Genomic DNA, 13,345 nt, shown 5'->3' on the forward strand with positions numbered 1-13,345 from the left:
CTTTTTCCTCCCCACTTTTATTTTGACCTTCCAGGGGCTGCAACTGTGAGAAAACGTCCCAGCAGGACTATCAGAAATAGAAACCACCTAATAATAACTGCAATAATTTGTAAAGTCGAGACGCTTAACTTCCCAACCCGTAAACAAAGTGAGAATAAACACAGCACACTAGAAAACAACTTTCTGCCCTCAAGCGGCCGCCTCCTATTGGCGGGTAGAAGAGCTTTCCAAGCCCCGCCCCCCCTCGCCTCCGAACTCATTCCCAAACCGTCGCGCGAGAATTTCGTGTACGTCGGGGCGGGCGTATTTGACGTCAACGCGCGCTCTCGTCACCTGGAGCCTGCGGAAGGAAGCAGCCGCCGGTGACTCTGCAAAGATGGTGAGGGAGGGTCGTTGTGGAGTTGAAGGGAGACGGGGGAAAAAAACGCGCGCGGGGTGGGTGGGCAAAAGGAGGAATCCCGGGGGGGGGCCAGAAAAGGAGATGTGGGAAGATCCTCTCGCGTGCTGTGGAGCGATGGCCGGACAGAACCGGGATTTTAGGGAATGTGGGTGGGGGGTTACCTTAATGTTTAATGCTGGCTTATCCCTGGCTTCCCCGACGGGATTCTGGGTTATCAGAAGCAGGCCTGGTGGTACCTTGGTTCCGAGAGTCCATATGGGGGGGCTACATTGTCACATGGGGTCTTTCCCCAATTTTGTGGATTCTGCCTCTCTCTCCTTTCTTAACTAGCACGAGGGTTTTCTTGGCCGGTTAATTCAAATTCTAGATTTCTGCAGGATATCGTTGGGTAAAAAGATCGCGATTTAATATTTATTTCAGCAGTGTATTCAGGCTTTAGGCGCGGCTCGGGGCGGCTATGCTACATCTTCAGGTTTCGTTTTTTCATTTGCTGCTATTAGTGGTGTAACTGCAGCAGAATGCTGCTTTGGTGGTGGGGGGAATTCTGTTACTTGTCAGTTTGTTTTTCTTTTATATTGCTTAAGGGAGATTGATCTTTTATCAACGTGGGTTTGACAAAAAAATTACACGGACTTCACAATACTAATTGGATTGATACAGTAGGTTTGATAGCAGGGTTTACATCTAGCTCTGCTTTCCATTTCAAATGCATTTTGTAGCCAAGAAATATGATTGCATGCATGCTTGAAAAAGCGCCAGTGATAGAAAAATGATAATCCTCCAAAGAGATTAAACTAAGGTTGGGAAAACCCAAGTTCAAGTAGACACTCATCTTTGGAAGTTCATGTGGTGACTTTAGGCCAGCCACTCTCTTTCAGGCCACTTTACCTCACAGGTTAAGCCTATGGGGAAAAAATAGAAGAGGGAATGTTGTATACACAACTATTATTGCTGGAGAAAAGGCTGGATATAAATTAGGAAATAACATCTGTATGCAGATATTGGTTCTTCTGCCTTTGTTAATCCAGCTGAATCAGTCTAGTTTAGAAGAAAAAAACTATTTTCTGTTGACTGATACAGATGAAAATATAACAAGTTCCATTATTTGCAGTGGCTATAAGGAAGATACAAAAGTATATGTTGATGATAGTGTTGTTAGTATTAGAGAAGATGTATTGAACTGATGTGGATATTTGTAATTTTATATGGATTTTGCTTAAAAAAACAGTTGCAAATAAATGTATACACCACAATTAATAAAATAGTATTAAAACTATGGTGACAAGATCCAATAATTAAAACACTTGCATTATTTATGGAGAAAAACAAACAGTATGGTACAATCATCACACTAGGATGAACAACTAAACATAAGAATGAAATGAATTGATTTCTAAAAAAAAGTCCAGCAGAGGCCAGAAATTGTGGAGATGATTTATTTCCAAGCAGCTATGTATAAAAAGACATTTTACATATTAAATATGGTAGCATCACTCTTGGCGTTAATGAAAGTGCAGCTTTTAAACAATGGCAACCATTCACTTTGCCCTGGGACCAGACCCTTCTTGGTTACTTTTGCTGGATCGCTGTCTCCTGGCAAGATTTTTGCAGGATTTACTTTGCAAATATTTCACTTCCACAGGGAAGCAATAGCACATTAGTTCCAGTGTCATTGTTGGAAGGATTTCCTGCAGTTCAGCCTCTTATTTACTTAATCTAGCCAGTTTCAGACCTTGTGCTTTAATAGGTCAGCTCATTTTAAATTTATACACTCTAAATATTTGTAAAATAGAGATGTGTATTTGGGCAAAGGAAATGCCTGGAGATTCATGTCAGGATAATGTGGTGCAATAACCCATGCAGACTGGTTGAAAGAGACACAAATGAGGTGCAGTTAAAATAAACAAGAAAAGCTGATGGTGGGAAAGGAAACAAGTGTTGCTAATACTTGTGGGAATCTTGGCTTCATAGTATAACATCAGCCTGTGTGTCAGTTCATAAATTAGTCTGTTCTATATATTCCATGACTGTTTGCTATATGGTCTTAATTTTATTTCATTGTATGGTTGTTTCTAGTGAACAAGTCCTTAGAATTATGTACAATCTTATGGGAATATTTAATATATTTGGAGGAGGGGGAACCCTGTCACTAAATAGGTAAAGCATTGGGGAGTCTTGTTCTTTATCTTAATTACAGATCTTATTTCTACAAGGTATGGTAAGTATTTTCCCTCTTTATATACTCTGCTTGTTTTATAATGGATTTTTGTTGTAAGTAAACCATTTTCCATAACCCTGAGTTTTCAACTCTCCCTCTCTTTTTTCTTCTCCCTCCTCTGTCCCTTCTCCGATGTTTATCAGATAGATATAGTACTTGGCTGCTAGAAGTGCAAATATAATTTCTCTCTCTCAAACTTTTTAGTAACTAACCCAAATTTATGGTTCCTATGCTCCTTTCATCTTCCTGGAAGTGAGAATGTTTAGAGATAGTTTAAACGTAGAAAGAATTGTTGCCATTGTGGCAAGTCCCTTGCTGAACTCTCTTTGATTTTTACAGTTTGATAGAAGTATGTTTACTCAGATTGCAGGAACAAAGGTTTAAATTGTATTGTTGTATGGAGTACTATGTTTGCTATATTGAGTTGACCAAGTATATGTATGGATAAAAATACAATAAAAATGTTTCTTTCTGTATTGTTCTATACAAAGATTTTAGTAATTCCAATAAGGCTTGTCACATATTAATTGTTGTAGAAATTGTAGTCACAAGAAGTGTTTAAGAACAGCCTGCATACCAAAGTAATTGATTTAGCAAGTCAGAGAACAGCTAGTTACGTGATGAGTTGCACGGGTGTAAATTTAGTAATTATCAAAGCATCTAATCTATACTATTAGGTCCAAACAATTTATAGACTAAGCTTTACCTTCATTTATTACTAGGACAAAACAGAATAGATCAAAACTGTTATAGCTTTAGTGATACAACCCAGATTTACTACAAGTGTTAAAAATGTAGTAAACAGGGGAAAAAAGGTTTAAAATGTTTTGCATTAACCCTAACTTTGAATGCTGTCAACTATAGGTAATCCTCCACTTGTGACCACAGTTGACCCCAAACCTTCTGGTACTAAGTGACAGAGTTAAGAATTTTGCCCCATTTCATGACCTTTCTCACCACAGTTGTTAAGGGAATCACTGCAGTTACGTTAGCAACATGGTTGTTAACAAAGAAACTAAGTTGGCTTTCTTGTTGATTTTGCTTGTTGGAAGTTTGCAAAAGGGGATCACATGACCCCAAGACACTGCAACAATCATAAATATGAACCAGTTGCCAAGCATCCAAATTTTGATCATGTGTCCCTGGGAATGCTGCAAAGGTCATAAGTGTGAAAAATGGTCACGTCACTTTCTTCAGTGCTATTGTAAGGTCGAATGGTCGCTAAATGAATGGTTGTAAGTCAAGGACTACCTGTATTTAACAAGCAATTATTGCAAAGTTTGAAGTCTCAGGTGCACAGAATTTAATTGTATTAAAATGAACAATGCCTGTCTACAATAATAGCTTTCTTCTATTTAAGAATACCAGAGGGCTTGGATCTCAGCTGAAGGACTGCATTTCAGTTCCTGATTTCTCAACTAGTGGAACATTTGAAAGCCATGATGTGATGCACAGAGGGTAAGTACCAGAGGTTTATAGAAATATCAGGGTGAAAATTCCTGTGTAATCAGATCAAATCATAATGATCACAAATGCTTCTGCCTGACCTTTGTGTACTTTTGTGAAAAATAGTGTGGGAATAGTTTATTCCCAAGCTCCAGTCAATCTTTATTTTTCTTTGCTTGCAATAAACAAACTTAAATCTATTTGGATATGCCAGATTTTCAGTCATTTAGTATAGCTATAACTTCAACTCCTTAATAGAAGTGTTCAAGATCAAGATAGCAAACCATCTTCAACTTTCAAAGGAATGGAGTCCATTTGTCACTTGTGGGCTGGATACTTCCTTTTCCAAATATCACTCTACCTTATTCTTACAGTAAAAATATTTAATAACTTTTAGAACTTAAATCCAGTTATCCAGTTCTAATAAATACTTAATATGTAGATTATTTCCACAGAATTATGGTCCTAAGACATTCTCCAGAATGCTTCCAACTTGTTTAGGTAAAGGAACCAATTCATTTTCTTGAATCAGGTGAAAAGTTCCTTCTATTAGTAGTAGATAGCTACAATTTTCCATCACCTTGTTGTCTAGGAAAAGGGGTCTATGCAAGTGTGTATAGTTTTACCATGCTGGAAATGAGTGAGACTTCTGTGAAAGAAAATTTTGAAGCTGACTTCCTTTGTTACCAGACTGATAGCAAAAACATTTGTATGACTCTACAAATATAAAGCTCATTTTGTCTTACTAGTTCTGTAGCACTGTCTCTTTGGAATTATTTTACCTGAGTAACCAAATCATTGTGGAATATATGTGTCTGCAAAGGTTTGATAGTGGTAAAATAAGTGAATGACTAGGCTACTGAATATTTGGAATCACACACCATGTTATTTTATAAAATAACATTGACTGCGTTCATATAGTACTTGCAACTGCATGTCACAGAGAACTCTGGAGTGGTCAGCCTAGTTTTCAGGCATATTATCTACTGTGGAAATACTCATGCCTCATTTTTCTCTCACGATAGATACACTGTAGTGCTAACTGAGAAGTGATAGAGAGGGTCACTTAAGAGTAAGCAAATAAAATTGTATTTGAGGAACTCAGTGAGACAAAAGTGTCAATCGGTGAAGCTGCCTCTTAAAAAACAGTTGCCCCAGTCAGCCAGTGTGGGGGCATGAAAGAACTCTGGGCTTTGACATCAGCTTCCACACAGCTTTTTCATCCTGCTTTTTTGGAGATGAAAGATGCTGTCTTATTTAGCAAATAAAAAAGAATTAAAAAAAGAGTAAGCAAAACAAGGCTTAAATCTTAAATATTATCAGTCATGGGGGTGGGGGGAAATCCTTCAGTTGTATTCCTATAGTTTTCTTGGCAAGGTTTTCAGAATCGGCTTGCCTTTGCAAGCTTCCTAGAGCTGAGAGAAAGCGAGTAGCCCAAAGTCACCCAGATGTCTTTGTGCTTAAGGCGGGATAAGAACCTATAGTTTCCTGGTTTCTAACCTGATGCCTAAACCACTACATCAAACTCACTGGTTAAGGGAAAAATAAGTCAAGTAGTGCTTGACTTATGACTACAATTGGGACCAGAATTTCTGTTGTTAAGCATTGTTGTTGTTAATTGGTTGTTAAGCAAGTTGTGCTGGATTTTACAAACTTTTCTTGCCATCATCAAAGGAAATCACCGAAGTTGTTAAATGAATCATATGGTTGTTAAGCAAATCCAGCTTCCATTGACTTTGTCAGAAGCTGGCTAAAAACATTGTAAATAGCAATCACATGACCCTGGGACACTGCAATCATCATAAATACATGCCAGTTGCCAAGCACCCATATTTTGCTCACGTGACCATGGAGATGCTGTGATGGTTATAAGTGTGAGAACAGCTCATAAGTCACCTTTTTCTTTGCTGTTGCACAGTCGCTAAACAAATGGTTTTAAGTCAAGGATTACCTGTCTACAAGAACTATTTATCTCACAGGTGATACGATTCAAGGTAAATTCCTGGAATACAATTAAAATCTTTTCAGTGGTATATAAATGTGCTAAGGGAAATATACTGTATAGTGAACATTGCAGTGGTAAAAATGAGGAAAAAAATAATTAAAATAATTGTAGTTTCTGTCAGATTTTCAGGCTTTTAGAATTTAAAGTCTGTATTTGGAATGTCTTCTAATGTTGGTGAAGGAAACAAGACTGACATGTATATTTGCCTTCATTCACAAGACTTTGACATAAGATTTTATGCGGTATCTCTTTTTATTTGTTTGCAGCTTTCCACATGTGAAGAGTGAACTTTTTCCTGTTCATCCATTGGAACTTTCAGAGAAGAATGTAAGTGGAAGGGAATATTATAGATAGGTGTAGATGTAGGTATAGATATGCAAAAACCTGTCCATACTGAAATGTATCTTTTAGAGGCTTGATGACTAAAATCAAAATTAACTGAAATATTCTAAACAACCAATAATTTACAGAATAGATACTTTTGAGTACAAGTTGCAAAAATGATAGCAGAGTACAAGAACTCTGCTAGGGCTATTTATGAGTAAAGCTGAAAATTTCATTGGAACATAAAATTCCTATTGTCAATCATATCACGTTAGAGAAGACTAAATGGATAACCTTTTTCATTTGTGCAAGCATATAGGTGGAAAGTCTAGATGGTGTAGTTGTCAATTAGTACTACAGCTACTATTCGAGGATTGGAAAATAGAAATGGAGAAGAGCAGCATAGCTAATAGGCAAATAGGCATTTAATATGTAATTTAACATAATGTTCCCTCTAATTTATACTTAGGTTAACTATTTATATAAACTAAACCTAGAAAATGTAGTTTTTAATGTAATTTTAATTTAAGATTTTTAAAAAATCTTTAAAAATTTTTAAATCTTCTCGTACTATATGTAACTTTAAAATATACCTAAAAATTACCTTAATATACTTGGTTAAAACATTGAATACTTTTAAGGAAAGACACCATTAGCAAAAAGCTATGTATTAAATTATACTTTTAGAAATGTGTCAGATTTCTGATTTACCCTTTGGAAATTTAACCTTCAGGAAATTTTTGACATTTAAGTCTGAAGCTTTATGTGATAGAAATTTATAATTATATGAAACACTATATTCAAATTTGTACACTGATGAAATAGACTTGTAAGATAAATTACCCAGATTCTTATAAAAGTTTGGCAAAGTCACATCTCTTTTCCCTTCTCAAAATAGTCAAATTTGACAGTGCCAAATATATTGGTGGTGGGTGATTTGTGTAAGATTTGGATCATCCATCTGTTCATTACATGGGGATACCATGAATTCAGTTGGTGTAAAATAGCAAAGCTGTATGTTAATGGAAAGGAATGTTTGAGCTTTCTTATTCTGGACAGGAGATTTTCTTTTCCTGTTCAGTGAGAAAAAAATAAATAACAGCATTCTCTCTCTGCATAGTTTTTACTAAGTTAATTCACATCTGATTGTCTAGAATGTAAAAATGTTTTCACCATTTCTTTTGGTAGTTTTCCTTAACTCAAGATAAAATGAATTTTTCAACTCTGAGAAATATTCAAGGGCTACATGCGCCATTAAAGTTGCAAATGGAATTCAAAGCAGTGAAACAGGTATGCTTATTTTCAATAAATAATTTTTCCAGATTTTAGTTTATTTAAAAAAAATTAAAACACAAGTTAACAATTACAGAACTATTATTATCTAGCGCAGTTTGAAAAAAATCTTGGACAATTAATGGCATGACACAAAATTAAAATGTAGGACAAAGGCATAAAGCAACACCCTTCCCCCCAAAACACAATAATATTTAAGATAGCTATTAACAGGACGTCTTATACTTAACCAGAGTAACTCACAAACTGGTATTCTTGGATTCCCCAAATAATGGGTCAAAATGTTCAAATGTTCGTGGGCAAAAAAGTTAATTTTGGTAGGATTGTATCTGAGCTTGTTTTTCTCTATCCAGGTACTAGTTAAGGGCTTCCACAGTACAGGTGGTCCTCGATTTACATTTGGTCACTTAGTGACCATTCAAAGTTATGACAGCGCCCCTCCCCCCAAAAATTACTTATGACCCGAGTTCTGATGGCTGCATACACTCCCCCACAGCCACATGACCGCAGTAAGAATGCTTGGCAACTACTCATTTTGTGGCTGATTGCAATGTTTCATTATCACATGACTGCAATTTGAAGAACTGTGGTGGCCCAATGGTTAGAATACAGTACCGTAAGCTACTTCTGCTGACTGCTGGCTGCCAGCAGTTTGCCAGTTCGATTCTCACTGGCTCAAGGTTAACTTAGCCTTCCAACCTTCCGAGGTAGGTAAAATGAGGACCCAGCAAGATGCTGATTCTGTAAACTGCTTAGAGGGGGCTGTAATACTACTGTAAAGCGGTATATAAGTCTAAGTGCTACTGCTATTTACAATGGTTGCTATTTTTGTGCTTCTTCAGGCGGTTTCTAGAAAAACACACCCATTGGAATACATATATTAGCTTAATGATTGTGTTGTTCACTTAACAACCACCACAAAAAAGAAATCAAATCAGGTCCTGCCATCATGGCGGGTCATGATTTATAATAGAAATGCTGGCTGTGTTATGTAAATTAAGGACCTTTAAGTTTGGCATGGCCCAAGTTGATGATTTATAATTGTGGGACTGTTGGACTTCATATCTTATTCCTACATTCTTTTAGTTTATTTTTTCTTAGTCCTTATTTGAGTTTTGCCTAACTTTGCTTTATCCAAAAGGGAATGCGTAGCTACATAGGTGTTTTGTCAGGATTATTAAACTGAATATAAATTAGTGCTGTGGATTTATTTGGAATAAATCTCAGTATCTGCACTGAAATTCACTTTTTGATAAGTACACATAGAATTTAGAAGCTTCACTCACCCCTTGCAGAGCCATTATTTCAAATTCTTTAGAGAACCCTACTAGACATTACATGTTCGGGAATTACCTCTTCACAGAACATTTTATGATTTTAAGTATAATATAAAATATTGTTAATTAACACTGATATTTCTATTGCCTGAAAAATTGTGTCTTCACCCTTCCCCCCCAGTAATTTTTTTTTGAAATGGAAGAATCATATTAACTATATAGACAAAAATTAATGTGAGGCCAGGACAGAAATATTATTTTGAAGAACAATTATTTCTTCTTGCTGACATCTCAGAAGAAGGAGGGGAGTTATTGTATAATTGCAGCATTCCAGTATGGTGGCAAAGTTGGTAAAGTTCATATTTTTAGAATGTACTTTTTTCAATACATTTCATGCTATATTTACATTCATACTTCTTCAAACATTAAATAGGTGGAATACAGAAAGTGCAGCCTGAGTGAGCAACTTGATACTGTTTTGCTTGTTCCTTTTATATATTTCATTATTAGTAAATATGGATGTCTAACTTGTAAAAATTTTTGTAGATCCAGCGCCTGCCTTTCCTTCACAGCTCTAATCTGGCACTGGATATCTTAAAAGGCAATGATGACCTCATTAGTTTTGAAGATATTTTTGGCGGTAAGGAACTTTCTGATGTCTGGACGAGTTTTAAGTTCTAGGGAGAAAAGACTGAACTTGGTCATATTCCCATGTTGGCATAGTTATATCCATGGCCGTACATGGCTGAGGGCTAGTAATAGAAATAACCTAAAGACATATTTATTGTCCTCTGCCCTTGGGTTTCTTAAGCATTTTAATAGGCATCTACAGATAGTCCTCGACTTATGACCACAATTGAGCCCAACATTTCTGTTGTTCAGTGAGATATTTCAGTGAATTTTGCCCCATTTAATGAATAGGAATAGGAATAAGTTTATTTATAGGCCGCCCTTTTCCCTGAGGGGACTCAGGGCGGCTAACAACTTATAGGGAGGGGATACAAACAGTGACATATAACATAACACATAATTAAAAAATAAACAACATTCATTCAACATTCGGGTGGGGGTGGATCAAGTCTTTACCCCCAGGCCTGGCGGGATAGCCAGCTCTTGAGGGCTACGCGGAAGGTCTGAAGGGTGGTGAGGGTACGAATCTCCACGGGGAGATCGTTCCAGAGGGTCGGAGCTGCCACTGAAAAGGCAGACCTTTCTTGCCACAGTTGTTAAGTAAATCACTGCAGTTGATAAGTTGGTAGCCCAGTTGTTAAGTGAATCTGGCTTCCCCATTACTTTTGCTTGTCAAAAGGTTGCAAAAGGTGATCAAATGACTCTGGGACACAGCAACAGTCATAAATATCAACCAGTGGCCAAGCCTCGAGTTTTTATCATATGATCATGGGGATGCTGCAAAGTTTGTAACTAGAAGAGTTATAAATCACTTTTTTCAGTGCTGGTGTAACTGAATGGTTTGTTCTAAGTCGAGTTTACTATGTTGTAGTTGTCTACTATGTTGTTGTAGTTTACTATCAGGGAATGCTGGGACAGAATAGGTCTTCAATTTAATCTAGTGGAATTCCTTTTCATATGTGAAACTGTCAATTTAGACATTTTGTAGAGTCTTCAGGAAAGAGGGGAAATATTTATGTATGGGATATCTGGACCTGGGTAAACACTGTAAGAAATTACCTCTTATATAAGAAACAAATACTAGATTTTATTCAGACTATTTTTCATCTGCATAAATTAAATTTGCTCAATATAGATTAAATGAAGAGAGCAAAGTGTAATGCATGAATGACATGTTTACTGCCAAACATGCCTTCAATTGTCTTAAATTAACATTTTACTAAATCTCTTTTCCAGATCCTGCACAAAGTGAACTAATGGCAGAGCCTCATATGATGGTTGAACATAAACTTGGTTTATTATAATACTTACACATTACAGCTTTTTCTGTTTTTCTAAACATTCTTACCTGTGTCTGTGAGGGTTGAAATAAACTATATTAAATGAAAGTGAAACTATACTTATTTTGATATGCAGTTTCTCAGCAACTCAGTGGAAAAAAGCACAATGAACGTTAGAAGTATCCTGTTCTGTGTTAATGCCAAATGTCTTATGAATTAGATTTTTTAAAAAAGGATATATGATTATATCCAACATTACAGTGACTCATATTTATAGTTAGAGAAGGCCACACATCAAAATATATTCAGAAACAGGAAAATATGAAACTGGTAGGGTTAGAAAATCTTTGCAGAAGAACTTTTTGCAATTTTAAAGCAAGAGATTTGCTGTTAATTTTTCTTTGCTCCTGATGGTTGATGTCTTTTTAACAATAAATAACATTTTCAATAAGCCTTGGGACTTTTTCTGAGTGTTCAATAGCATCTTCAAAATTGTTTACCCCAAGCAGGACTTGTTTTTGTTAGGAGGCTGTTGAGTTGCATGTAATGCAGTGGTGGGTTGCAGATGGTACTTCCCAGTATGGGTGTACCGGAGCCTGCCTGGAGCACCAGATACCGTTCCAGTACAGTGCTTCAGAGGACCCACCCATCCGCCTGAGTTCCTTACCGTGTTTTAAAGCTTTCGGTGCTTCCGCGCATGGTGCGTAGAGCACCTGCGCGACACTCCACCGAGCAGCTGGAGCATTGCGGAGGCTTGCGGAAGAGTTTTTTGCAGCTACAACGCATGCACGCGCCATACCGCTTGGAACAGGATCCAGAACCCACCACTGATGTAATGCTAGCCTATTTGTCACTAACACCGTTTTAAGCTGAATCTGGTAATAACCAATCATAAGAGCAGGTACTAGCCTTTCAATACATTCCTTTTGTCTCCCTGAAATAATATCTCTCTATTGAGCCTCATTTTCTTGGCAGGCACTCTTGCTTTCAGAATAACCTATTTTTGATAAGTTGGAGTAAAAGTTGGGTGTAGTTTCCTTTTTGTCAGGCCACTTCTAATATTTGGTAGCAAAATTGGCTATTAGCTAGTTATTAATCTTCAATTATTTGCCAGCCTTCACCCACTTCAAAAACTCAGATATATGTCTCTTCTTCCCCACCTTGGTGTGGGGAATACAAGTTCCCATCTAAAAACTGAATTGGCTAGGTAGTAAGATGCCGTGGTGGCTCAGTGGCTAAGACGCTGAGCTTGTCGATTAAAAAGGTTGGCAGTTCAGCGGTTCGAATCCCTGGCACTGCGTAACAGAGTGAGCTCCCATTACTTGTCCCAACTTCTGCCAACCTAACAGTTTGAAAGCATGTAAAAATGCAAGTAGAAAAATAGGAAACACCTTTGGTGGTAAAGTAACTGTTCCGTGCGCCTTTGGCGTTTAGTCATGCCGGCCACATGACCATGGAGACGTCTTTAGACAGTGCTGGCTCTTCAGCTTTGAAACGGAGATGAGCACTGTCCCCTAGAGCCAGAAATGATTAGCACATACGTGAGACGGGAACCTTCACCTTTAAGATGAGTTACTGACAAGACTTCTCAGCAGTTGCCTTATTGGAGGTGGGGGAATAAAACCTAAATAGGATTTTTGAGTCTTCATGGCCTGTTAATGTCATGATTTTCAGTAACTACATCTTTGTTCTTGTTTAAATTCATGGTTATGACACCAGGGATAATAATTGTCTTTTTTTGTTTCTTAAACAGTTAAACTTCTAGCTTCAATAAATCTAAAGTATCACATATTAAAAATTACCATTGTAATTTGTTTTCCATTATCTACTTATAAGCTTTTGGATTTTTATTGTATTGGATACTTTTAAGTGGTATGTTCAAGAGAGAGTAGCCTAGTCATCCAGTGAGTTTCCATAACTAAGGCTGGATTTCAGCTTGGGTTTCTCCATTCCTGGCATGGAACACACTGACTCTCAACAAGCAGGTTAACAAGCATTTTGGGGTTTTTGCTTGTAAATTAGGAAAGGACGACAGTGAGATCATTGAAACGATGGGGAGATGTGAACAATCTGTTGCCTATTCCCTAAAAGCCACCAATGGCTATGTGAAACACATCAATTAAGAACAGGAACATATTGTACATTCAGTGGTAGCTATAGGAATCTACTGGAAACCAAAGAAACAGCTGAATTTAATTTACCAGAATGGATTGCTCCCAGGATCTAGTTCTACATATGGAATAAAAGAGCTTCAACAGCCTGAGTAAATGGCAGTAAGCGAAAAGGTTTTTCTCATTTTTGGTTCCATGCACAAAATCCATCCGAAGATGGTTCATGTATCTGACTTCCAGTTTAAATCTCAGTGCTTCTCATGTGACAAACTTTCAAGATGCGGCAGCAAAACACTATAAAATGTGAGAACAAAACAATACGCACATGGAGTTAAAAGTTATAAGAAATGCACTAAGTCAT

The 13,345-nt window shown here is 37.1% G+C and overlaps 1 protein-coding gene across 1 annotated transcript; it reads left to right on the top strand.

The window, feature by feature from the left end:
• The first annotated feature begins 280 nt into the window (after positions 1 to 280).
• On the top strand, positions 281 to 11,324 carry POMP (proteasome maturation protein). Its single transcript, XM_087721252.1, has 6 exons — positions 281 to 379; positions 3,979 to 4,076; positions 6,336 to 6,396; positions 7,582 to 7,683; positions 9,510 to 9,603; positions 10,830 to 11,324. Exons 1-6 carry the CDS (start codon positions 377 to 379, stop codon positions 10,895 to 10,897), a joined length of 426 nt encoding a protein of 141 aa, XP_087577378.1. The 5' UTR covers positions 281 to 376; the 3' UTR covers positions 10,898 to 11,324.
• Positions 11,325 to 13,345: the final 2,021 nt, after the last annotated feature.

The sequence above is a fragment of the Thamnophis sirtalis genome, unplaced genomic scaffold, assembly GCF_051295495.1.
Source record: "Thamnophis sirtalis isolate CommonGarterSnake01/CBP01778 unplaced genomic scaffold, rThaSir2_p1.2 scaffold_8, whole genome shotgun sequence".
Taxonomy (NCBI): Eukaryota; Metazoa; Chordata; class Lepidosauria; order Squamata; family Natricidae; genus Thamnophis; species Thamnophis sirtalis.

Coding starts and splice junctions, on each gene's coding strand:
- POMP (XM_087721252.1), top strand. Junction 7,684..9,509: donor AATTCAAAGCAGTGAAACAG/GTATGCTTATTT, acceptor AAATTTTTGTAG/ATCCAGCGCCTGCCTTTCCT. Junction 9,604..10,829: donor TTTTGAAGATATTTTTGGCG/GTAAGGAACTTT, acceptor TCTCTTTTCCAG/ATCCTGCACAAAGTGAACTA.